A 24,708-nucleotide genomic window follows, 5' to 3' on the forward strand; every position below is an offset into this window, starting at 1 on the left:
ACTGTAGGTGACGGGCTTGACTGAGTATGCTTGGAGCTTCTCCGCTCTATTTCGACCATAGTGAACGCGTGAGACGCGATCGAGGTGGGCATTGTGGGCGACCAAAGATCCACGTGACGGAAAAGCGGGAGGTTGGTCAATGCGTGAAGGCTGCTTTTGACTGTGACGACCGAGTGCGGTTGTCTGTGAATGGTGGGTCACAAGCAAGCCTTTGTCGTAGTCGTCATTGTATTCTTTAAACCAAACGATCATCTCTTGTTTTATCTTTTCCCATGACTCGTCATTTTGAAATATGTGGGTGAGGTAGAATTTGAAGGCCTCACCGGAGACGTAGTCGGTAAAGTTGGCGACCATCTCCTGTTTCGACCATGATGCAGTGGTAGCGTGGAGATCGAACAGGTCAAACCAGTCCTGTACAGGTCCATCGTCCGCTGCTCCAGTGTACTTGGGGATGGGAAGGTCGGTCGATGGTTCTGCCATGATGCCGGTAACTGCTTGCGCCTGAGGTCACCTCTTCTGTGGTTGATATCCAGTTGAGGCGTATTGTCGGTGGCTTCATGAATGATGTGTGGCTGATGAGCGGCGGCGAGGTCTTCATCCTGTCGACTCGTGTGACGCTATGATGAATGGGTGACGTGGTCTGGCTCATACACCATGTTTATTCTATTCTTCTCACTTCTTCGTTCTCTGCCTCTACGAACCATCGCTTCATACGTCAAATATATATATATATATATATATATATATATATATATATATATATAAAGAAAAATAAAGAAATGCCACCCGCATTTTCGCACGGGGGAACTCGAGAGTGATGAGGGTATAGTTTGGGAATGCTTATTAGTCATTTCGTCTTTATTATTCTTATTTATTGAACGAATGAGAAGCGTTGCCTTTAACCCCAAGCGAAAGCCAACTGAATTCCGAACGCGCGATTCAGTGCCTACATATACGGGCCAGCTAGGGAACGGTTGTGCACCTTGCGAGTCGAGAGGGGGAGCGACAGTTTTGCGGGTGTCTTCCTGGGCCGGCAAGAGACGCGATCATGCGGCCGTAGCGCGACATCGTGCGGCAATTTCGCTCGCGGCCGCGTTTACGAAAGGAGCACGCTGCTCACACACGATGAAGTCGGAATTGTGACTGTTGTTCGTGCTTGTCTGTTTGAATAGCGCTTTATCTGTGACAGTTGCCAGTCCGCGCTCGTCCTGTGCATGCTCATCTCGAGCGTGCTTTCTGCTTTAGGTGTGCGCTGCAAGTTTGGAACTGGTCGCCGTTCTTCGCGTGGCTTAGCAATTTGTTGTTGTAGCATTCATTCCTTCGTCCTTGTGGCGAAACGATGTACAATAAAAGCCCAACTACCTCTGTGAAGACACGCTTCACTTTCGTGTTATAGTGATTTCCAGAAAGATAAATCCGCCATGTTTTCAGGGGCGAAGCTGCTTAAGGCGTGGGCTGTGCGTCCACTGTATGTAGCCACCTCTCGTTTAGTTCTTGCTGTGTTCACTAGATGGCGGTACTTGTAGCTGATGATGAAAAGATGCAAGCTGCTATAAACTAGACGGCGGTACTTGTAGTTGATGATGAAAGATGCGAGATGTTACAAAATAGGAATGATGCCACATATGGCGTGTGTCATCGGTGGAAGGCAATCGTTCGATATAGTGCGGCGACGTACGCTAGGGGAGAGTTGTAATAAAATCGAGTGGGCAAAATTTACGGACGATTCATGGTTTACCAGGTTTGCCTCCGGAGCTTCGCCCACTCATCATCATTCACTTCGTGGATATGGCGGTACTTTTTTTTTTCCTTAGCTTACACGTGTAGTTTCAACGGCTTGTATAACAGCGGGTGACGTCTGCACATCGGACGCATGCATGCCGCATGCCAGCAGCAAAAGAATAGGCTAGAAAGGGTGCCCTGCTGAAGCAGTGCGTCGTCATCACGGTGCAGAGAGGGACGACAAGGGAACGTCGCCTCGAGTTGACGCGGCAGACCGAAACGCAGCGAGACGTACAACTGGCCCGCCTCGGTGTCACTGTGGCTAGAATGTTCGGCTGCTGGCCCGATGGTCGCGGATTCGATCCCGGCCGTGGCGGTCGCATTTCGATGGAGGCGAAATGGCCGAGGCCCGTGTGTTCTGTGCGATGTCAATGCACGTTAAAGAACACCAGGTGGGCGAAATTTCCAGAGCCCTCCACTATATAGGGCGTCTCTGGTAATCATATCGTGATTTTGGAACGTTAACACCTTCCCTCCCCCCCCCCCCAAAAAAAAAACGACGTATATTAGAAATGGTCCTAGTTCACATCGAATACATACATATAGTACGACACTCATACGTAGTTTCCGCTGCATTTTTTGCCCTCGTTTATTCAACTTATGCAGCTTCATTCACAAGCATTGCAGATTTCTCGGTCAAACGCCAACGGAGCTGTCACACGTTCCCAACAGAGAGAGTATGCCGCTGTAACGCACGCCCTACTACGCCCACCGGCAACGCGGTGCTGACCACGTGGTCTTCCCTTCTTGTCCCTCCTTTAGCTGCGCTGCTTGCAAGGTTGACCTTGCTACTTGTATGCAGGCCGGCAAACCGATCTCAGTAGTGTCTGTGACGTATTGTCATCGTAAATTTTCATTGCGCGTGGCATGTGGCCGCAAAGCGCACCTGTGAATATCGGTGGCATCCAGGGTGCGTTTCGCCAGTTCGTTATTAGTAGGCGTGAGAACTTGTGGCGCATGACAGCTGCCCTTTATTTGAACCCATTGATGTTGCCTTTTCTGGCAAGTTCGATTTATTTTCATTTGTGTGTACTCTTAAGTTGTGCTGCGATAACTAATTTGTTTGGACATCGTCATGAAATTCCTCGGCTTAGATTCTTGCATGGTCGCTTATAAATGTAAACAGAAATTCCTGTTTCTACATGTAATATTCAAAGGCTGTTCAGCTATGTTAAGCGCTGAATATGAAAATGAAAGCTGAGTACCGTGTATAATTAACACAAGCTTACATCGTAGGAGGCCATTGAAAGTAATGAAATCCTGGGTACGGGGGAGAAGCTTTAGTTTCCATGACTACAAGTGGTTATAAAGGCGTGCCATGTGGGGCTTTCCGGATTTAATGCTTTGTATTCACCCATCGCAAGGCAGCTGCTGCGGCTGAGATCAAACGCCTAACCTTAAGTAGCGCGACGCCATGTCGCTATTGCGCTGTCGCGGCCAACTGAGACCGTTTATTTACTGCGTTTACAGCAGCAAGAGCAAATGCCCACCGGGTGCAGGGATTCGCACTGGCGTTACCGCATGTCGTTCATATATGCAAATTCTAGTGTGCCTTCAAAGAAGGAATTGTGTGTAAGATAATCGCGTACAGCATGTACAGCACACATTTCCGCGTCCTTTGTGTATGTGGCTACACTTTGTAACGTTCTAGTTCACTTACTATATAGTATTCGCAACGCCGAGTGCCTCATACAGGTGATGACGGTGGGGCGTTATTAGTCCTGTTGCATTTATAGCGAGGGACGCACTTAAATTTGTCGAACGGGATGTGACGTCTGCTGTTACAAGGCGCCTGCCTTTGGATGGCATACTATCATAAAAGAACAGCTTGTTTCTCTGACAGCTTAATAAGAAGTGTCGTTTTTCTGCCGGCAGCATGAATACAGCTTCATTTCAAGCACGTCAGGGCAGGATCACAGTCCTGCAAGCGTCTCCTGTCAGCGCACAGGCGACCAGCCACGAACCGTATTTGGTGGCCGGTTGTGAATGCCACCGCTATGTGGCCCTCAGTATCCCCACTACCTGTGGTGAGCTCCACCTAAATGCTCAATATGCTCTGATTAATGCTCAATATGCTCTGATGGCGGAGGCATTCTGGGTGGTCACTATGAAATCAAACGTCAACGTGGAGCGAAAAGTCCATATTTAAGAATCGGAGTCCAGAGTTTAGTCATTGTATAAATATGTTTCTCAAAACCTGACGTCAAATCTACCTAAAAAACGACCTATATATATATATATATATATATATATATATATATATATATATATATATATATATATATATATATATATATATATATATATATATATATATATATATATATATATATATATTAACTGTGTGTTCAATTTGTTCAACTTCTCCACGTCCTACTTACCCGCGCTTCTCTCATATTCACTGTCCTGCAGCCTTGTGGAAATTTCGCGACTGTGGTCCGCTAGCTGAAGTGAGTGCGAGAAACCTGCTCTATGCGCACTGGACTCCTGCGATCATGTTTGGGGCGCTACTTATCAGCATTCTCTCCCGTCTCTGTCCGGGTATTTCTACTGGTTCGTCTGTAAAGGGCGTAACCATACAGTCCAGGCCAATTAAGCTGAACTTTTCTAAGCACGTTCGGTCGAGAGATAACGAGAGAAAAATTGACCTCAAGCAGCTGGTAAAAATGACCAAGAGGGGGTTATCTGATTGGTGGCTAAAATCAAAGCAGGATAGAACTTCGGTCTTTCACCGCATACAGTATGCTTCATTATGATTAAGAGTGCATATCAGCGCACAGTGCTCTGTGTAACCTTGAGTAACCTGTGTAACCTGTGTAACCTGTGTAACCTCGAGTATGTCGTACTCTTAATCATGTTGCCCCAACATGGCCAATCTTGCAGTTTTCTAAACTTCAATATGAGTTATGGGACCGGATCAAAGGGACACAGCCCCGCCCATGCAACCCTCAATCAATCTATCAGTGGAGCCCGACTTACCGGTGCGCCTGCCGGGAACAGTCCTGCTCGGGTGCGGTGCACGGTGGCTCTGGGGTGGGCAGCGGGTCCCAGGTGGTAGGAGGGGTGTGGTGCGGGAGGGTGCTCACGAGGATTGCTGCGTGGTGGTAGGGGCGTAGGACGGGGTGAACGGGGACGCCGTGACCTTGGTGCCGAGCCTGGACAGTCGTGGCTCCAGACAAAGGCTCAGCCGGTACAGCTCTTCGTCGGGCATCAACCGCGCCGGGTCCAGCAGGTAGTTGAACACCTGCATCCGGCAATATCCAGTTCAGCACGAAGTGCCCTTGCAAGCACCAGCTACAACTTCGTCTCTCTTGAGTCGCCTAGTTTTCCCGTGTGAGCGTGCGTGGGTATGCACAGGACCCACGGTGCCCAAGCTTACCTTAGGAATCATCTCAATCTTGTACGGAGTTTGCTGGAAATGGCGAATCTCCCGGATCACATGAGCAATCTGCAAAGAATCGCATTCACGTTGAACTCAGTTTGAAACAAAACGTATTCGCGTAGGGCTCAAACGTTCAGGACACAAATATCGAGTATGCCAGAACAAAAAAAAAGCTGGAGTCGAAGAAAGATGGAAGCTTGCAGGCAAAATCTTGTAAATATGGGGTGCGTGTTGGAGCCGACGTGTCGAGAAGCACACTTGTCTTCTTCAAGGCCGCGACTGCGGCCTTGAAGAAAAGTCTAGAAGAAGAGTTATCGCAGTTATCGCAGTTGCAGCCTTGAAGAAGAGTTATCAAAATGTCGACTGCAGTGCGCAACCCTGTTTAAGAATTTTTCGGAGTATGGTATAGAGATATGCGAAATGAGGCATTGCAATGAAATTATCCGTTGGTATACCAGTTCCCTGTGCATATTTCATTCGAGTTCCTGGCTAACGACGGTGAGTTTGCTGACAGTTTAAGCATTACGACTAAGGCTATGCGAGTCTTGCAAACATAGTTCGATACGCAACCGTATACGCAATGAAATGTACAAGGGGTCGAGGCAAGAGGCCTCGGGGATCGCGTACCATTCTCATCTTGGAGAAGTTGAGCAGTCCTTCCTCGGTGAAGTTTGGCGTGCCCTCCTCGATGAAGGAGAGGTCGGTGAGGTACATGCCCAGGTACGGAATGCAGGGCGGGTCGCAGCGGTGAAGGGCGTCGCGCATGTTGCGGAACCGCCCGTCAGCCGACACCAGTGCCTGCAGCTTGTCGATCGTCTGCTTCGTCTGCACACAATACACGCTGGATGAGAGGAGCTGCGACCCGGGTGCGCGCGTGTGCTCACCGTCTTTGAGACCTTCTCCCAGGTTTTTTTGAGGCGGAACACCGAGCTGTTCATGAAGGCCGCGCAGATTTGGAGCACACCGTTGAAATTGTGCAGGCAGCGGCAGATGTCGGCGACGGCGGACCACTTGTCGATGATGGTCACTCGCTTGGACATCTCCGGACAGCGCATAATTTCCGACACCACCAAACGACTCACCTGCGTCGACAGTGGGCACAAACACGGTTGTCAGTTCGGCGCATCTCTGTGCACGATATTCGGAAACGAGAAGATGCTAATAGTTCTAAATTAAAACCTAGGATGCTACTTGCCCAAAATATGATATGATTATCAGGCACGCCGTAACAGGATTTATTTTGATCATCTGGCGTTCATTAATAACGTGCGCCTTATGTACGCATGTTCTTGCACTTCGGCCCCGTCGAAACAAGCCTGCCATAACCAGCAAACGAACCCGTGTCATCGAGGTGAGTGGCGCACTAGATGCTTAGCCATCACGATGGATAACTCGTATGTGAGAATAGTTAATATTCGTGTAAGAGTTAGACGTAAGCGCATTCCCGGGACCCAGTATTATAGTGTCACGTACCCCCTGAATATTTAGCATTGACTTAGCAATTAAGGGCGGTGATTCAAGGACACTTACAAACTTGGTGGCGTTGAAAAGCACTAAAAGTCAGCCTGAATAGTTTATGGGCCATGAGACAGACAGTAATAAAAGCCGAATATTCTTGCGGCTTTGACAGACAGCTTTAAATTTAACACTTCTAGCCTGTTCTAAAAAACGCTACCAGCATGCATAATGCGTGGTTCGGCAGAATACAGTAACAAACAGCTGAAAAATTCTAAGTGTTCTCAGACCTAGTGATCTCTGAAACACGCTGACTGTATAAGTGGTCCTTGCATTTTGCTTTGTGGCGTTTCAGTATACTTTCATGATTTTTCAATCTAACTTGCGATAAATAAAGGAGGATCTTGCAGAAACAAAGCGTGAGGTTTTAGGTGCCAGATCCATTATCTTATGATTGGATACATCTAATAACCACTTGGTAAGTTCTCCAATGTATCTGAATTCATGGACGTACCCGTGCGCATGCTTGTTCGGAAGAGGATGCAAGATTTGATTGCTTATCAAATCAGGATATCTTGACTACGCCAGAAGCTGTCACTCGAAAAACCGCGACAAAAGGACGCGTATGAACTAACGCTCTGTACACATAGAAAAAACTCACATCATTGAACCGTCTTGTCATAAGAAGAATATGCGGAGCCTTGGTTGCCTTCTCGGGCTTCATCCAGGCTTGACCTAGGAACTCCCTGTGTTCAAGAGACATCATTTTGGAATCGGGCTCTACAATATAGCGCAACAAAACTCAAAACACCGTCGCGAAGTGGTGCGTGTGGTACTCACTCGCTGCGTATCGCGATGAATATCTTGTGGTCGAGGTAGGTCATGCCTTCGGCAATCTCAAGTGCCGACAAGGACTCCACTGTCTCTTTACTTGGTGTCTGCAGTGAATGTAGCAAGGACGTAAACAATCTCCGCCATGTCCATTTGAATGAAATGCCAATTATTACCGCTATATTGAATAGTGTCTGCCCTTTAAGGAGACAAAAGTGAAACAATAGATAGGTTGAGACTCTTACTCTAATTTCACAATCATTAATTTACTAGTAAAGGAAAAGTTATGGTTAAGGTTTTATTGTTCTATTGTAGTTTTATTGTAGTTATGGTTAAGGTTTTACTATCGCGGCTAAATCTCTACGTGCAACTTCGCCGACTTCAAAATGTATTTGTCGTATTCTTGTGTCATTGGCTGAGTGAATTTTCTTGGAGATTGCTATGTTAAATTTATGGCTCTCTGTGAGGTCAATGTACCTCATTTTTTGATGACTAAAAACTACTGAAGCCTTAGTGAACGGTGTTAGAATATATGACATCACATCATTTGATGCGGAAATTTTACGAAGGCATCACCACCAGCATTTGTTTTGTGCGTTATCTGATAAAAAAATCACAGTTTTTCCGCAAGGACAAAGCAATGAATGCGATAGCAACAACTTAGAATGTAACGCTGAGAATTACAAGCAGATCGAAACGTGCAGCGCGCTGCTCACGCACACATGACGCACGAAAACAACATGCACAGGACGAGAGTGAACTAACAACGTTTACCGCTCGGCACTTAACGCGCTGTTTAAAGAAAAAACGAGGCACTGAACGTAATCACAAGTACAGATGAGTGCAAACTAGCAAGTGTCTCAGTTGTTATACTTCACTGTAAACGAAAAGCGCGCTCTTTTTGCAAAGTGGGCTTGTACAGCGAGCGAAGTGACCATTGTGCAGCGAGCGAAGTGGACCCAGCAACTAACGCAATCGTTCCGGGGAAAGTAGTAGGCACACGATTCTGTCCGCCGAAGGATAAGCGCGTGCGCACAAGTATCTACCCCCTCCCCCCCATTCGCGGGACAAAGGACGCGTGGGAGATAAGGGTGCGTCAGCGCATCGTGACGAGTTGGGCGCTGAGCGCGGGCGGCTTTTTTTTTTTCTTGAGTTTTCGTATATATAGACACGCATACATATTCGGTGAGTGACGGCGGTGGCGACGGCAAAAAACCAGCCGAGAATGTCCGTATATGGCAATAAAAAAGTTCTTAGTGGCCCTCTTGGGTCATCTTTTGGGTAAAATGCTAACTTATCGTTTTGCCAACATGACTTGCCAAATGATTGTTTCCAACATTTGAAACGGGAACTGCGGTGCCACGGGGATAGTCTCGAAAATCTCGCCACTGCGTGTATTATGGTGCCTCACGCATTACGACATTATGAGCCGTGGATTGAGACATACCATATGAGGAGCCAAGAGGATGTCGAGGTCTACTTTCGTCTTGTCCTGATCCTGCTTGGAGATCATGTGCAAGAGCTGGGCGGCCGCCTTGTGTTCAGCTGGGAGGAGGTTTGAGTTGTGAACGAGCTCCTCCAGGAACTCGGTTGTCAACTGCAGCAGCTTTGGGTCGTTCTCGAAATCCTGCAGCACACACGTTTGTATCGTTTGGTCTTACTGTATCATATTGTAGCAAGAGATAAAAATTCTTGAACAATGCGCGTTGCTATAGAGAATTTTGTTTGTTTTTTTTCTTCAAACACAATGGCACGTGCCCACTCTGAGGAATAGGCAATGTTTCGACTATAGGTTTTCTCTTCTTCGCGGTCTTTTTCATCAAGGGGTTGCAGCCCGAACACCTGCCTTTATTGCATCTAAAAATTTACCATTATATTTAGTCGTTTCTTCGTCAACCAAGTTTTAAATGCCAAAAATGCTTGAGCTAATTTACAACAAAGTTGTAAACGCCAACATGGATGTCTCGTTTAGTGACTTCATGTCGAAAATATGAACATCTATTTGTGCCATAAATCGTCGTACGAATATAAGCTATAAACGTAAAATTTCGGCTTACGAGTGTACCGACTTTTGCGATCATGACCGTACGAGTTAGGTCAGAGTAGTGTCTCAACTGTTCGATAGGGTACGCGACTAAAGAATGCGCATGAAATGGACATTGCGTATATATGTTGGATAACACTTTCCGCTTCTTCACGCACCTGGGAGTGTTTGGAGACCCAATGGCGTAGCACGTTGAGCACTCGCATGGTGGCCGCTGTGCTGATCATTGATTCGCGCTTGGCGCGCAGAGCTGCCGGCCCGGGGCCCACGGCGGCCCCGCCAGCTGCTCCTGCAAGACCAAGCCATCGCACGTATAAGTACCAGTTGGTGAAGAGCATTGTGAGCGGCTTTGCGATGCAAGCGGGGGCTCGGGAGAAATGTAGATTTCTGGCTGCGTAAGGCAGTGATTTCGCTTTGGCACACTCTTACGACACTTCGGTCAGAAGTGCAGCCGGCTCAGCGCGCCGCCAGGTACCTCGCCATGGCAGTGCCGCTGGCCGTGAAAACTATCGCGAAACGAAGCTGTGATGACGACGATGATGATGATGATGACTTTCGGTGAAAGAAACAACAACAACAACAACAATAATAATAATTTTGAGCATCATCATCATAGCTTCGTTTATTGTTCATTCACTCCTATGCCTCTGATCAAGTGGTCTGCGTGACTCCTCCTCCTCATATTTCTGCAATGCTATTATTACATCAAGAATTTACTACTTACAACCAATACTAACATAGAATTCGCATTTGGGCCAGTTGAAATCGGTTATACATCTTGGAAATACGCAGTGGAAAAGCGAGCACACCGGAAGAACGAAGACCCGAGCCGTTGTAAGGTGTGGCGTACTTCTCATGTGCTCGTTTTTGCGCTGTCCCTTTCAAAGATTCACTTAAACAACAAGAACAACAAAACAAAAACAACAACAAAAACAACTAGACTACTACTAATATAACTACTACTACTACTACTACGATGACAACGGCAAGAGCTAAACTAGGACAGCTTCGCTGTAGAACGACAAATGCTGCCGCTAATGCTTTCTTTGTCTTCAGTGTCCGTTGACAAGGGAAACGATAAATTACGATTTAGAAAAAAACAGGTTCTTCTATCCACGCTCATCATTCATTTCACATTGAAGTCGTTTGTATATTCCCAATTTCGTGCATAGGATCGTGGACAGCTGCAGAGAGGATGGCCATGGGGACTCACCGGGTATCTTGAGGTCCGCGCCGACCGCGCTGGGCAGGCGGCTCCCGGCCCTGCTGGCCGGTTGCGAGCCCGGCGGCACGGCGCCTCCGCCCGCTGCGGCGGCAGCCGCGGCCACCAACGGCTCCGGAGGATTCGAGGAGCCCGCGGTGGCCACGGCAAACGCGGCGGCCGCGCTGGCCGTCGACGAACGTCGCGTAGAGGCCCGGGACGAGGTGACCACCACGCCCGCCTTGCTGCTGTGTTGCGGCGAGTCGGGGTACTGGAAGCTGGATCGGGGTGTCGACAGGATCGTCGACTCGGTCTGGAAGCTCGAGCGAGGCGTCACCGAGACGCTCGAGCTCTCCGTATCGCTGCTGCCCCGCTTGCCCTGGGCTGCACGGGCGCAACGCGATCGGCTTGCTTGGTGCACAGAGCCGCGTAGCACGAAAGTCTCAACTATGCCAGTAGAACGAGTAGGATGTGGCCTACCGGAATATTGCTCTACGTACACAACGCCACGTTTAACTATAAGGTCATCGTCAAGTTATGTTACGGAGAAAATTGCACGCAATGCTATACGTCTTTTTCGATAGCGAACACTGCGTTCTCTGTCAGTTGCACTCGTGCCAGCAGGCAGTTCGTACATTGAGATCGTTACAAAGGTAACGTGCACGACTTGGCCTAAAGGTGAACATCAGGGTACCAACGCAGCGGATACTTTCTGGAAGAGGCGCTAGCAAAGAGAGACAGAGAAAAGTAACGAAATGCGTTGAGACTGAGCAGACACACGCCCGGTTTTCTGCCTGTATTGGGGGACAGATAAATGAGAAGAACTGGTCGAAGAAGGGTAAGGAAGACAGCTGTAGTGGCACACTGCGCGGGAAATTCCTATGAACTCACCGCCGCGCACACGCAGATAGTTCATGACGTTTGGCGCGGACTGGCTCGAGGTCATTGGCGGCGGCAGCCCCCGAGCCGCAGGTCGGACGTCGGTCGGGGGCGGCGCGGCGCGGGCCGGCGAACCCGTGCACACTGCCGACGTCGCCGCCGAAGGTGGCGGAGTTGGCGGCACCACGGGTTGCACAACCGGCGGGGCTGTCGTCGCAGCTGCGGGGGGCGTCGGGGGTGGGGTCTCGTCGTGGGCGCTCTGCACGCTGTCTTGCGTCGGAAGCCGAACGGGCGCACTCTTCCTGCACGTCGCCGAGCACAGACAGGTCAGAGGGCATATAAAGACACATTTAGGCAAGGGTTGCAGGTGATCTCTACACATATAGACATGACTGATAGTTTATATGGAATGAGAATCACGCTCATAACTTCGTCTGACTTGTTAGGCCAGGTCGAGGCGTTTTCTTTTACAGACATACTGCATGCCTGCGTAGAACGCATGAGCTATTTGAGCCCACTAGCTGGAGGGGGAAAAATTAGGGCGCAGTCTTCCAAAGGTTTTTTTTATTGTCTTCTCTCAACGTCAAGTAATCTCTGATAGAAACATACGCTTTGTTCTTAGTAACACATAACTCCAACTGTTACGGCGAATATAACCTTCATGTGTGCCTTGAAAAATATTTTCCCGGCCGTTTGAAAGGGCTGAAATACCGTTTACTGTCTCGTTTTGCTGTGCGTATCTCTCTTTTTTAAATGTTGGTACAAGTGTATTTATTCAGCAGTCTTGCCATCTGGTTGCTTGTGTTTCACGTGGAGGTGTGGCTTCTCAAGCTGTTATTTGTACGATTTTCTTTTTCTCTTTTTTTAAACTTGGAAGTTTTATTGCTTCCATCAGTCCATCATTCAGATGCTGAGAGCCGGGCTCCGAAAGCCTCTTAACGGGTTTGACTTGGATGACGATCCAGTACAGCATGGCATGGATAGGAAAACCCTTAGGTCATTAAAACAATGCATGGAGCTAAAAACAACGCATTTAGTTTCAATTTAATAGAACATAAACAGTAAAATAGCTCAAAGAGAGAGGGAGAAAGAGATAGAGATAAAATAAGGAGAAAGGCGTGGAAGTCAACAAGGGCTGAGCCCTGGTCGGCTACCGTGCACTGGTGAAGGGGAGAGGGGAAGGAAAGTTATAGAGGAGGAGAAAGAAGTCGCTGACTGGTCCTACGCGTAACAGTTTCACATCACAAACGATGACAAAGGCCGGTGTCTGAGAAAACGCAACAGCGCTTTCGTTGCCTTTCGAAATCGGGATGGGCAATGCCATGGTACCAATACTTTCTCGACAGTGAAATCACTTCTGTCCAATTGATTTAAAGCACTGCGCAGGTGAAGCTTCTCGTTTGTGTATGCCGGGCAGTAACATAAGAGGTGTTCAATAGTCTCATCGATGTCGCAGTCGTTGCACTCCGCTTTGTCGGCCATCTCAATCGTAAATGAGTAGGCATTGGAGAAGGCGACGTCAAGACGCAGACGGCACAACACTGTACCTTCTTCTCTGGAAAGACCAGAGGGTAGCCGCAGTCATAGAGATGGGTCGAAAGAATGCAGTCGATGATGAGCGAACTTTGATGACTGCCACTTCTGGAATGTCATGTTCTGCACCAGCTTACTTAGGTATAAAGGTGCGTAAATTCTAGATAAAGGTACGGAAACAGGGTTTGTACGCGTGCATTTCTGTCTGCTTCATCGGCGAGGTGTTCGCCGGATATACCGCAATGACTTGCTATCCACTGGGACACAGCGTTGTGTCCTTGTTCGGTCGCATAGTGCAGCACAGTGCAGCTCAATAAAATTTTAAAAAGTATCCAGTTTTTATCCTGCCCTTCTTTTTATGTATGTTACGCACTTTAGGTAATAATAATATGAATTTAATGCAGTAAACTTATTGCTGGATACACTTTCGCGGCTTAGTGAGAGGCCAACGGTTTAACGCCTTTTAGCAGCGTTCTCTCTCGTGTGCGCCGAAGGATGATGCGTCGCGGGTGGCATTGTCACGTATATACTGACCGGCTGGGGCTGGGCTTAGGGGACTCGTTGCTTCCCACGCTGCCAACGAGCGTGGCTGTGGACGCCGTCGAGCTGAGGTTTCCAGGTGTCGATGGGCAACTAGCGTCGGCACTCAGCGTGTCCGACGAGAGAGAAGCCTTCGGCGCCTCTAGCCGCGGCTGCTCCTGCTGGCTCGCCGATGGGCCGCCGTTGGTGCCCGTCAGGCTCCTGCGAGAGACAGTTATGGCCGGTATACATACAGCCGTGCTCTGGCAGAGCTAGAAGGTTGAGCTTATTAAAAAGAAAACATTTCAGACTTTTCCACATTAGTGCGAGGCTGAAAACGGGTCAGCACTTAACAAGGCAAAAATGCCCTTGTCTTGTTTAGTGCCTGTCTGTTTTCAGCGCTGCAATAATTTGAAAAAAAGATACCAGAATACCACACTCACCACTTGAATAAAGTTCGCCTTCCGACTTCATTTTAATGATGCGCGAGCTTACTTAGTATTTGGGTAGAGCAGACAATCTGCCTTTATTTGGCTCAAAGAGCACCAAATACATTTTTACATACACATGTTGTCACTCGGTTCAAGCAACTCGTAGCAACTCGGTGTAGTGGTATGTAAGAGTCAGACAAAAACTGCTCATTGGAAATTTTGTTGTACTTGGATATGATCTCTACAAAGCGAGGAGAGAGCAGAGCTTTGCGTGCTAGGCTTCAATGATGCGAGGTACTTATACTATTCATACACTTCTTAACTCCTAAGGTCAAGCTCGTATGCTTTGTGTCCCTGTTTCAACGGATTACTTGATTCAGTCAGTGATGAGACAAAACGGGAATGGTATGCTTCAGCACAACTTACATGGGCATTCCTACTGCGGTGGCCGCGGCGACCACGCTGGTCTCGTGCAGCTGCATGAGGTGGCCGAAGAAGCCGGAGTCTTCGGGCGGCGCCAGCGTGGCCCCTTGTAGCGGTGCGGCGTTAGGCGCTGGCAGTATGTGCACTAGGCCACCCGTGGCCGGCTCGGGGGTGGGCGGGGGAGGCGGCAGGATGGGCTCCGGGCTGGGCGACACGACTTCGCGGATCCGCTTCAGCGTTTGCTCTTTCAGCTGCTCCTCTTCGACTGCGGTGTGACGACGATGCACACACTGCACTGTCTCATTCCCGCGCATTTACTCGTACAGAAGAGCCGAGCCGAATTACAAGTTATCTGTGCGTGAGGCTTTCTGGCGTGACCGTGAATGAGCATATTGTCGCCTCATAGCTGAACAGTTTGTCGAACGAAGGGCAATGATCGAACACAGAAATAATTAGGAGAGACTAGCAAAACATGAATATACACAAACTTTGACGGAGTGGAGCTGGCTGCATTTTTTTTTATGTTGAACATTTTAAAGGAGACTCTAATGCCGCCTATATATTTGTCCGACGTTAAATAAAAAAAGCATTGGTTTGGTAAGAACAAAACATTACAAAAGCACCAAGAGTTTATCTGAGTAGTTCACTTGTAGTGGCATGAGCTACAAGTTTGCCACCTGAATTCACAAGCCGAAGCACCCTAATCTACCGTGCCCTAATCTAACGCGTTCGTTGCGAGACAAGAACGTACGGAAAAATAATCAGAATTCGCAGAACGCTGTAACCTAGGGCCACAATGAACGCACTAAAACAAGGAGACGCTTGAAAGGGCCACGAGAGACGATGGTGTTTGTGTTCTCGGTTCTCGTGTGACCGTGTTTACACACTTTACTCCCCCTCCCCCCTCCACGACGAATCCATGTGTCGTGGAGGAGAGTAGAAGTATGAGAAGTGGGTAGAGTGCCTTAATAAATTACGTTTACTCGTTGGTTCACACTGTGCAAAAGGTACTAACACAATGCGTAACGCAGAGTGGCATGCTCTTTCTTGCACCTGTTATGTGTTCGCCTTGTGTTGCGTTATTACCTTTTGCACAACGTAAAGTGACTCTGAAAGGAGAAAGATTGCAGTAAGTGATCACTCTAAAATTATTCATTGTTCACAAATCATAATTCGCATCTGTTGATTCTTCACTCTAAATTGACTCATTAGTCATACAAACTGCACGTGCCAATCCTTCGAAACTTACTCGTTTGTCGGCCCCCATACGCGGGATAGGTGTGAGCCGAGGAAGGAGCACCTCAAACGCGGTCATGAATCAGGTGACAAAATCAGAAGAGCCGTGCACCACGAGCGGTGCATAAAATACGCACACTTTCGGTAGCTGAGTCTCCAGTGCTGCTGGCTTCGCGAGACCTGCTGCACGACTTGCTGCATGTGGTCGGGGGCGCTGTGGCCCTGCTGAGCGTCGCCTGCCTCCGAGAGCATGCTGGTCGTGCTGATGCGCCGCGAGTAGTCGTACTCCACCACCAGCATTCCCATGTCCCGGTCTTGCCCGGCGCCGGGGGCGCCGCCGGTGGCGCCTGCCTGACCAACGGCCGCCCCTCCTGAAGGCGCGCCGCCGCCATCGACACCGACTGCGTCCAAGGACCTGCGACCGCGACCAGAGTATAACGCTCAGATAGCGTACTTCTCGAGCCACTCTGGCGACTTACAGCGACACGATACCCGCACTTCGAAAGTGGCGCGCGCTTTTACTACAATCTGTGGCCTCCCATAACGGCTTATCGGCTATGGAGTCCCGGTGCCAGTGCCGTAGGCAGAAATTTGTTTCGGGGGGAAAGAGGGTGAGAGGCACGCCCTTGAGCCGGCATAGCGTGCGGGCAAGTAAGTGTGGTCGAGTGTCATTCTGTGCTCCGTATCCCATGGGAGGGGAAAAATATTCGGGGTGAGGAGGTGAGGCATGGGTCCTCCTTGGCTACGTCACTGTTTGCTGCTGAGTAAAAAAGGTAGGGTTTCAATGTTTCGTCACAGTGACCACATACCAATAAGCTAACATGCAAGAAATCTCCGTGTACTTAGATTTAGGCGCGCGTCTAAGAACAACAAGTGGTCATGATTGATCCGCTGTATCCCACCTGCTTCGTAATTGCATGGTGATTTCGGCAGGTAAATCTTCATTGTTTTATTTAAATATTAAAGAAAATAGTAATTGCGCGCTCGTATCTAATTATTTTGTAATACTAAAATGATGGGCAGAAGTTTGCCGTAGAAAACAAGGTGATAAATAAGCGCACGAACAAAGCTTCCTGGCGTGCACATTGGGGGTATATGGAGGTCGCACTCACCCAGTTGAGTCCTGAAGTGCGGCGCCCATCGCGTTGATCTGCAGGTCCGGGTTGTAGTGGACCTTCTTGAGCGCCTCGAGCACCTTGACACCGTCGGTGAACACTCGGTACGTGAGCAAGAACGTATTCAGGAAGTCGATGCTCAGGAAGCGCAGGTCCGTCAGCCGCTCGAAAAGACGCTCGGGGCTCGCATAACGGATCTGCACACGCGGGTCATTTAACGGGCAGTATGCATGCGCCGGACAATGTGGTAGGCGGCGTGGGTAGAGGCGGTGGTCACTCATTTACCTGGGGCAGCTTGCAGGAGTTGAGTGTGCGACTGAATCGGATGTCCACGTCGTCCTTGAACAGCCTGGGGTCGTTCCTGTTGCACAAAGCAATGGAGTACATTGATCATCGTAGCTACATATGATGCGATGAGGAGTAAGAATAGCTAAAGAAGTGTAAAGCGATACACAAATGAAAGATAATACGTCGACCCCCTCTCCCAACAACAACAAAAAAGTGGTTTCTCCTTCAAGAATTATCTACACCTTCGGCTCCATCTCTGTTTTATACACCTATTTAGGGTCTTAATTTAGAAAACTATAGCTAGTTAACTGAGTTTATGTTATAAAATATTTTTCTGCTGGAAAACTGTCTCAATGTTAATCGTTTTATGAATTAACAATCTCAATTCTCTTTTCTGAATAAATATACCTAATCAGCTTTAAAAAGTAAATAGGAAGAAATATACTCAATCTAATCGGCTAAAAATTAAAAAAAAAAAATTTAATAATTTATGGCAATGAAGGTTTAGCTAAATTAGTGACACTATCGTTACCAAAGAAGTAGCTTCTCGGAAACTAAACAACTATTTAACTGCACTTTTGTTTCTTTAAACATGGCGAAAGTCACGTGTTAGCTTTTTTTTTTCTTTTGAAGTGCAGTGTGACAGTACCACTTGGTGCATAATTTTTCTTTCGGTCCTTCTGACTGAGCTTACTAGTCCATGTTTTTCATTGTTAAATTACGAATTTGATATGACAAATATTTTCAAGTGTCATACACTATAACACGATGATAATTTGTGCTCAAGTGCTGTGTTTAACTTCAAAGTGTTCGCACACTTTTAACATACTGTTAAGATAATAATTGCACTGTCATTCCCTAACCTACACATTGTCTGCGTTTTTGATATAAATGCTCAGATGATTATATTTTTTTCACCTCATGTCTTACCAAGCCGATACAATAAAGTGCGAAGTATATTTAAGAATACTGAGATCAGACAAATGTTGGAGTTTAAGTTTAAATGTTGGAGAAAGAAAATACTCTGCAATTCTTTATTGCATCACCCTCTCTTACCCCCCCCCCCCCTGCGTTGTCGGAAGCATATAAGTTGAAAAAGTCATGCTTCGAAAAAGAGAAAGTCTGTTTATAATTTTGCGTTATTACGTTTGAGAAAATATGCTGACCCGGTCGCCAACAAGAGATGTGCAAAAGTGCACTTTCAAAGCATTCAAAAGATGCTCTTGAATATAAAGGTACGCATTCTTGCGTATTACTAGTGCATTTAAGTTTTTCTTTGTTTTCGCGTCATAGTTTGTATTCGTGTGACTGTCGACAATTTTTTTGTAGGCTACGTTATGTAGCGTTATTAAAACATCACCGCGTGATGTGTGATGCATGTGTGTGCTTGTTGACTATATTGTTCCGACTGTTACCCCTTGTCTTCATATGATAATTCGTATAAATTATGCATGACTTCAGAAATTTTTACGAGGGAACGCTGTTTTTGTATTTTTAAGGCGTCATAGTGTTATGATGTTCTTCAAGCTGTATACTGTATTCGCGGCGGATATGTTGCTTGGAAATTGCGGGTCCTGTATGACACATGTTCGATGCCTTTAAGAGCTAAGATGTACCTGGCGCCTTATTTGTACGCCTATGTCTCTTTAACATCATGTTTAAAATTGTAAACTCAGCTATATAATTGATGCACCACCTCATTAAAAAGAATGAAGGGTGAAATGATTTCGATAAAACAAGACTTCTTTAGAGACATACGACATTTAGGCCAATAAAGACTTTAACGTCTCTTTTCTTTGCGTCACGTACCTGATGGAATGTGGCATCGTGACCGACGAAGCGTCGCTCATCGTGCCGTGGAAGAGGTCGTTGAAATGCACATTGTCGATGCACTGCAATGAACGACGAAAGAAGGGAAAGATTGTTTAACAGGAGCTATTATTGGACGTGCGACACAGTATATACCTCTGCAATCAGAATAAAAATTCACTCGGCTAAATGTCTCCCGCTGAAGGTTATAGGGAGGATATTTGTTCGAGGCATAAAACATAGTGGCATGCAGAGTTCAATCATTGAATAATTGTTTAGCATTGAAATCCCTGAAACGTGTGAATTGACAATGAGAACGCTGATAGGACAATGTATCGCACTGATGTTGTCATTGTTACTGTGTCGCCACGTTGATGTGATGCAATATTACCCTGGAGTGGCAGCTCAACAATGTAATCTTTTGATCACTGCAGCTGGGGTGGTGGTCTTTGATTACTCCCAAAACTGGCGGGACCAGTACAAATACAGGTTTCGCTGGCCTTGATGAGGTCGCAGGGTTTGGTCATGTTTCCTACAAACTTCTCCGACTGCGATGCATTAAGCGGTTGTGTTGGCGGCAGTGGTTATAACTGTCGCTCGAAGGGAAGGCTGATGCTCTGTCGGAGTAGGAGATCGCGTTATCTGTCCACGTTGGGCAGCAGTAGCCTTAGACGGTCGTCGTCGACGTGAGTGTCGTCAATTTCTCACAATATAAGCCGCCTCTTCGTGCCTTTAGCCGTGACGTACCATCTGTTTTAATACACTCCGTTCTTTTTTAGTCTAATGAACTGTATTTTAATGATACGTCGTGCGAGCCATGACAGTTAGGATATTTCAGGGCCGTTTCTTATGAGCTACATATTCTTTGCAAATGGCTGTGGATGTCGGGTGGCTCTCAGCGCCACCACTGCACACTTTTAAAGAGCCAGTACGTAATGCTCCGCAATGTACGTCATCGTCCACAGATGATTTATATGATGATAACCGACAAGTGCTCGCTGTGTTAAGGTCTCATGAGCACGATGCGTGCTCCCCTCAACGGAATGACAACTACATCAGCTCAATGCGCACTGAAAGTTCTGGATTCCTTGGCGCCAGTTTTTGGAAGCCTTTTATTGAACGTCTTGGTTTCACGTCTACTTTGATTCAAACGTGGCCGAACTGGTCTCAAACACTTGCTGGTTGTGACTGCCTGATTGTGCGTGGGAAACGTTGATATGTCGTTCCGCGTAGCACTTTGTTTTATTTTTTTTCTTCTTTAATTCTTTTCCTCCATTTTAACCCTCACCCAGTGTTGGGCAGCAAGTCGGATTCAACATTCTTGACTTTCCTTTGCCTCTCTCTCCCCCCTTCAAATATTACACATAAGTCGACTGCTAAGTTTGGCGCTATTAAGCGCAAACTATTGAATATTGCTGAATAGGAGTTGATTGTTTTTATCGAGTAAACACACGTATTCATTTTGTAAATGAAATTTGATTGCTTTCGGGTGATTAGAGCCGTCACACCGTAAGAGGGACCCTAGTTTCAAAGAAAATACTTCATGTAAAGAGAAATAGCGTAGTGAGAGTGTTTTTTGCACTGGTGCTTTCTAGTTTGCTTATTAAGGTGCAACCCATTTTTTTTCGAGCTTTCAACCAAGACGTACATATGCCGATTCATCATTCGCATTCTGTCTTTATGAAAGTGGTGAAACATTACGTTGATATTCAAAAAAACAGCGCGAACAAGACCTGAATACAGAAATGATAAATCATTGCACTGACAAGCTAATGCATGTTTATTGGAGGGACGTTAATATTGCTGCCGCCGTTGCACCCATGATACCGTTTTAGCACAAAAGGGGACAAGACACCATCTATCTTGATTGTGAAGATAAATGTAAAACGACGTGGCTGATCCCTCCTTTTAGTAATCGGTATAACGCGAAAGCGAAACGTGTCTTTCCATGGGTAGTGGAGCACTTATTGTCCATTGCTTCAGCAACAGAAAGAAAATGCAAAGTCACGTGAAGAGCGGCAAGTAGCTCAAAACTTGCAGCGCACACCTCAAACAGAAAGCACGCACGAAATTAGCATACACAGTACGATCGCGGACTAACAAATGTCCCAGCTCGACTCTCAAAGCCCGCTGTTCAAACAGAACGAAAGACGCACGAAATGAGTGCACAAGCATACACAGGACAAGCGTGAACTGTCATAATTCTTACTTAGTTGTGTGTCAGCAGCGCAATCATTTCATAAATACGGTCGCGGCACCAAGCAAAGTCATCTTCGTCGACTGCCGAATTGCGAGTCGGATAAGCGTGCGCACAGGCGAGATCACGTTTCGTGGAAGCGGCGCTCCATAGAGCCGGCGACCTTTAGAACGCACCCAACGCGAGCCCGTCGCGCCACCTCGCTGCTGATAACAAAAACACGTTTATGTTTTGGAGCTCTGAGGATTGCCAAATGGTGTATGGTGAACATAAATGGCTTACCGTTAGCATTATCGACTACGTAATCGCCGTGGCATAGTGGTTAGCACCGTGCGCTGCGAATCGAGTGGGTGCAGGTTTGACGCCGCGCGACAGAATCATTAGTTCTCGTTTTTTTTTTCTATGCAATCTGTTAGCATATATTTTACATCGTGGTATCCGTGACGGAAGTACGTCAGCGGAGTCGTGGTTGACCCTGGCATAAACTGTCGTGTTAAAAAAAATTTCCCTTTAGAGCCCAAGAAACGAAACATCAAGGTGCCAGGGCCCAGGAGCAAAATGTCAGGTGAATAACCAGGCTAACAGCTCTTGCTTTCTCTTAAGTAAGGTAGCTGACTACGCTAGTTGGTTGTGCATACTTAAGCAGTGCTTTTTTTTCGCGGTGTTAACCTTCAGTTTTAATTAAAACATTTTTCGCTCTCTCCAAGCAACATTGAGTTCCGGGTTGGCGCTGCGGTTTGTTCCTTCTGTGACCGTCTCGTGCTTGCGCTTGTTTTCGAATATGTACAAGAACTATCACTGACTGGCCCAACTTTCGATTTTTCTGCTATAACATTTTGTATGTAGCACCACGTTATTTCTTTTATTTTGTCATTTTCTTCTTCTTTTTTTTTCTTTAACGCGGTGAACCTGACCTTGCTGACTTGAGGCGTCAACCTCGCTTCAGCTGCCTGTATAGCGTGCTCTACTTTAGGCTTTGCTGCAACAGGTGAAGCCTAACTTGAGCACTTCGGAAGCAAAGATGAGAAAAAAAAAAGCGCATTCAGCAAACATCGGCCGCTAGCATCAGGCGAGTAAGCAACTATCAACGTTCAGGGTAAAAAAAAGAAAGAAAGGCAACTAACGGCCGTAGATGTACGTACGGAATGCTTTTCGGTGTCATGCGTAAACGGGACAACTTGCGACTGACTTACACTGGCTGCTGAGTGTTCTGCGCTGCAGAATCTTTTAGGTACGTTCACTACTACAGTGTAACTAAAAATGAATTAAGTTACACTTTAGCGGTTGCAAGACGGGTTTGCATTGAGGGCAGGCCGTTGCTTCAATGGCGGATTGTCTGGGTGCAACGAGACTTCTCTGGGGAATTTAGTGAAATGCACTCTTCGTTAACAAGAAGTGCGTGGGCAGCATTAACTTGATTACTGCTTATTTGGTTAACCTAATTACTTAATTGAATTCCTTGACTATTGCAGAGATGTGGAAAATGAATGCAAGGACGATGATGACAGAGCAAATACCCCACAACGCGAGGATTGCGGAGCGCTTGATGGTTAACGTTATCTGAGCTTTCGTTCGTCATACACTTCCGATTGCAACAGCAATGGCACATCAGGTTGCGGCAGGTTACAGAAACAAAGTAAATGTCCTCTTAAACAGACCTTTTCACCTGTGGGTACAGTTTACTTTATTCAGACATTATTTTCAATTTTATTTTCAAATTTTAGGCAAAATTATTCCACTTTTGCCTAAGGCAAATTTTGTTTTTTCATACCATAGTTGAAAAGCATCGCGGTATTTTCAATTTTTACAAATCTGACTCCCGCAAATGTTGTTTCTATTTTCTGATCGTGACTGATGTCTTGATGTTTCACGTGTGGACACACCAATAAAACAAAGAATTCTACTCTGCTATTTGCTAGCACCCTGCCCCCGGTCTTCATTCAACGTTCTCTTATTGCTCATGGCTTAGTTAGGCGCAGAAGCGTTGTCTGTAAAGCGATTCAATGCTCTGTCGTCAAGAAGCGTAACGCTAGCGCCGTATTTCGCGTAGGACTTCGGGTGTACGAGCACTGCACTCCATTTGCAAATTTCAGCCATGCCGGTTCAGTGCACCTCATTGGCTCGCTAGGGATAAGCCACTATTTGCTCCACAGTGTGAATACTCGCCTGGCAATGCACTGGCCGAACATTGCACGCGATAACATCGGTGTAGCTTTTGCAGCAGCAACAGCGGTGCAGTGCGTGTTAGCTGTGTCCCACGCAATGGTCATACGGTACGCCAGCTGATGTACCGACTGCCCCCGGGACCGAATTCCGCGTTCGCGCTCGGCGCACGCCTTGCACAAAAAAGCGCGAAGAGCGAGTGGGCGAAGGTGGTCGAAGCGTTGCTAGGCTTACTCGGACGGTGCACGACCGCCGCAGTTGACAACAGTAGCGGCGGCACGCGCGGGCACCACCGGAGAACGCGGTGATTACGATACGCTGCACAATAAACTACGCGTGGTGGGTGATCGTCCATCACCTGGCTAATGTCGCTCGTCCAGGCCGCCTTCTCCTGCATGGTTGGAGCGACTAGCTGCACCGTCACCGGCGGCGCGGTCTTGAAGTCGACGATGATCTTGAAGTCGAGACCGCCATAGTCTTTCTGTTGCCCCGACCCACCGCCGGATGTCGCCGTTGTCGTGGCGGTGGACTCGCCGCTGCTGCCGAGTCCGCTCGTCAGGCTGGATACCGAACTCACCGAGCCCTCTGCACCGGAAGTGACGAGGAGAGGTTTGGTGAGAAAGGGCAACAAACACAACAACAACAGCGGGGCATTCTGACTCCCACCGCTTTTTCGCGGTCTGTTTTATTTTAACGACGGCAAAGGGTACGCTCTCTCGCGCGATGCGGTGCCTCTGTGTGTCTTCGTGAAATTAAGACGTATATCGACCGCGTATCGTCGGCTGGTCGATGGAATTATGCCGCCGCAAAGTCGGGAGCAAATGCGCTTTCTTGACAAGGCACAACCGAATTGCTGTTTTCTTTAAAGGATGGCGTTTCAGTCATACGAAGATATTCAATCTGCAATGCGTATCGCTCATCGCAAAAAAGAAGGGATGGGGGGCGCAAGAAAGCGGCTTATGTTAGACAGATGAAAAATATCCTCGTTTTGTTTTACGCTACTTTTGAAGGTTTTCTTTCTGGCAAACTTAAACTTCAGTTTGGAATGGAAACAAGCTTGGCTATATATTTTTATCTGGGGGTGTGCGCAAATGATGGCTCTTTGTTTTTTGTGTTTTTATCATTTTGCACTGAATGTCCTTAGTCCGTGCCGTCGTCACCCATATCACCAATTAGAAGACCGGTATTTTTGGTGTTTATTATAGTATATCTTTTTACACTCCTTTCTGCACTCATTATAGCAAGACCATTTTTTCTTCCCTTCTCCATTCCATACACTGCAGATTATCAAGTAAGAGAGCTTAATCGGGTTAACCGGTCTGCTTTTCATTAAGAAGCTTTCTCTCTTTCTATCTCTCCCCTTTTTTGTTTAAAACAGCGTCAAAAAATGCATGCAGCCCTGTCTAACACAGACACTACA

At 47.2% G+C, this 24,708-nt stretch overlaps 1 protein-coding gene across 1 annotated transcript in view; it reads right to left on the reverse strand.

Annotated features, from left to right (window-relative positions):
- The window catches only part of LOC142788282 (ras-specific guanine nucleotide-releasing factor 1-like), a 354,601-nt gene that overhangs the window by 11,533 nt on the left and 318,360 nt on the right, over nucleotides 1-24,708 (reverse strand). The window contains exons 14-30 of the mRNA XM_075884883.1: nucleotides 23,647-23,873; nucleotides 18,929-19,011; nucleotides 17,117-17,192; nucleotides 16,829-17,028; nucleotides 15,854-16,131; nucleotides 14,484-14,745; nucleotides 13,642-13,848; nucleotides 11,587-11,876; nucleotides 10,708-11,079; nucleotides 9,653-9,783; nucleotides 8,898-9,077; nucleotides 7,460-7,557; nucleotides 7,281-7,365; nucleotides 6,049-6,246; nucleotides 5,792-5,989; nucleotides 5,162-5,230; nucleotides 4,762-5,026 (exon numbers count right to left, since the gene is read on the reverse strand). Coding sequence (XP_075740998.1) covers nucleotides 4,865-5,026; nucleotides 5,162-5,230; nucleotides 5,792-5,989; nucleotides 6,049-6,246; nucleotides 7,281-7,365; nucleotides 7,460-7,557; nucleotides 8,898-9,077; nucleotides 9,653-9,783; nucleotides 10,708-11,079; nucleotides 11,587-11,876; nucleotides 13,642-13,848; nucleotides 14,484-14,745; nucleotides 15,854-16,131; nucleotides 16,829-17,028; nucleotides 17,117-17,192; nucleotides 18,929-19,011; nucleotides 23,647-23,873 — 3,116 coding nt within the window. The 3' untranslated portion in view covers nucleotides 4,762-4,864. The remainder of the gene's footprint in view (nucleotides 1-4,761; nucleotides 5,027-5,161; nucleotides 5,231-5,791; nucleotides 5,990-6,048; nucleotides 6,247-7,280; nucleotides 7,366-7,459; nucleotides 7,558-8,897; nucleotides 9,078-9,652; nucleotides 9,784-10,707; nucleotides 11,080-11,586; nucleotides 11,877-13,641; nucleotides 13,849-14,483; nucleotides 14,746-15,853; nucleotides 16,132-16,828; nucleotides 17,029-17,116; nucleotides 17,193-18,928; nucleotides 19,012-23,646; nucleotides 23,874-24,708) is intronic.

This window comes from Rhipicephalus microplus, unplaced genomic scaffold, assembly GCF_043290135.1.
Source record: "Rhipicephalus microplus isolate Deutch F79 unplaced genomic scaffold, USDA_Rmic scaffold_52, whole genome shotgun sequence".
In the NCBI taxonomy this organism is placed as follows: domain Eukaryota; kingdom Metazoa; phylum Arthropoda; class Arachnida; order Ixodida; family Ixodidae; genus Rhipicephalus; species Rhipicephalus microplus.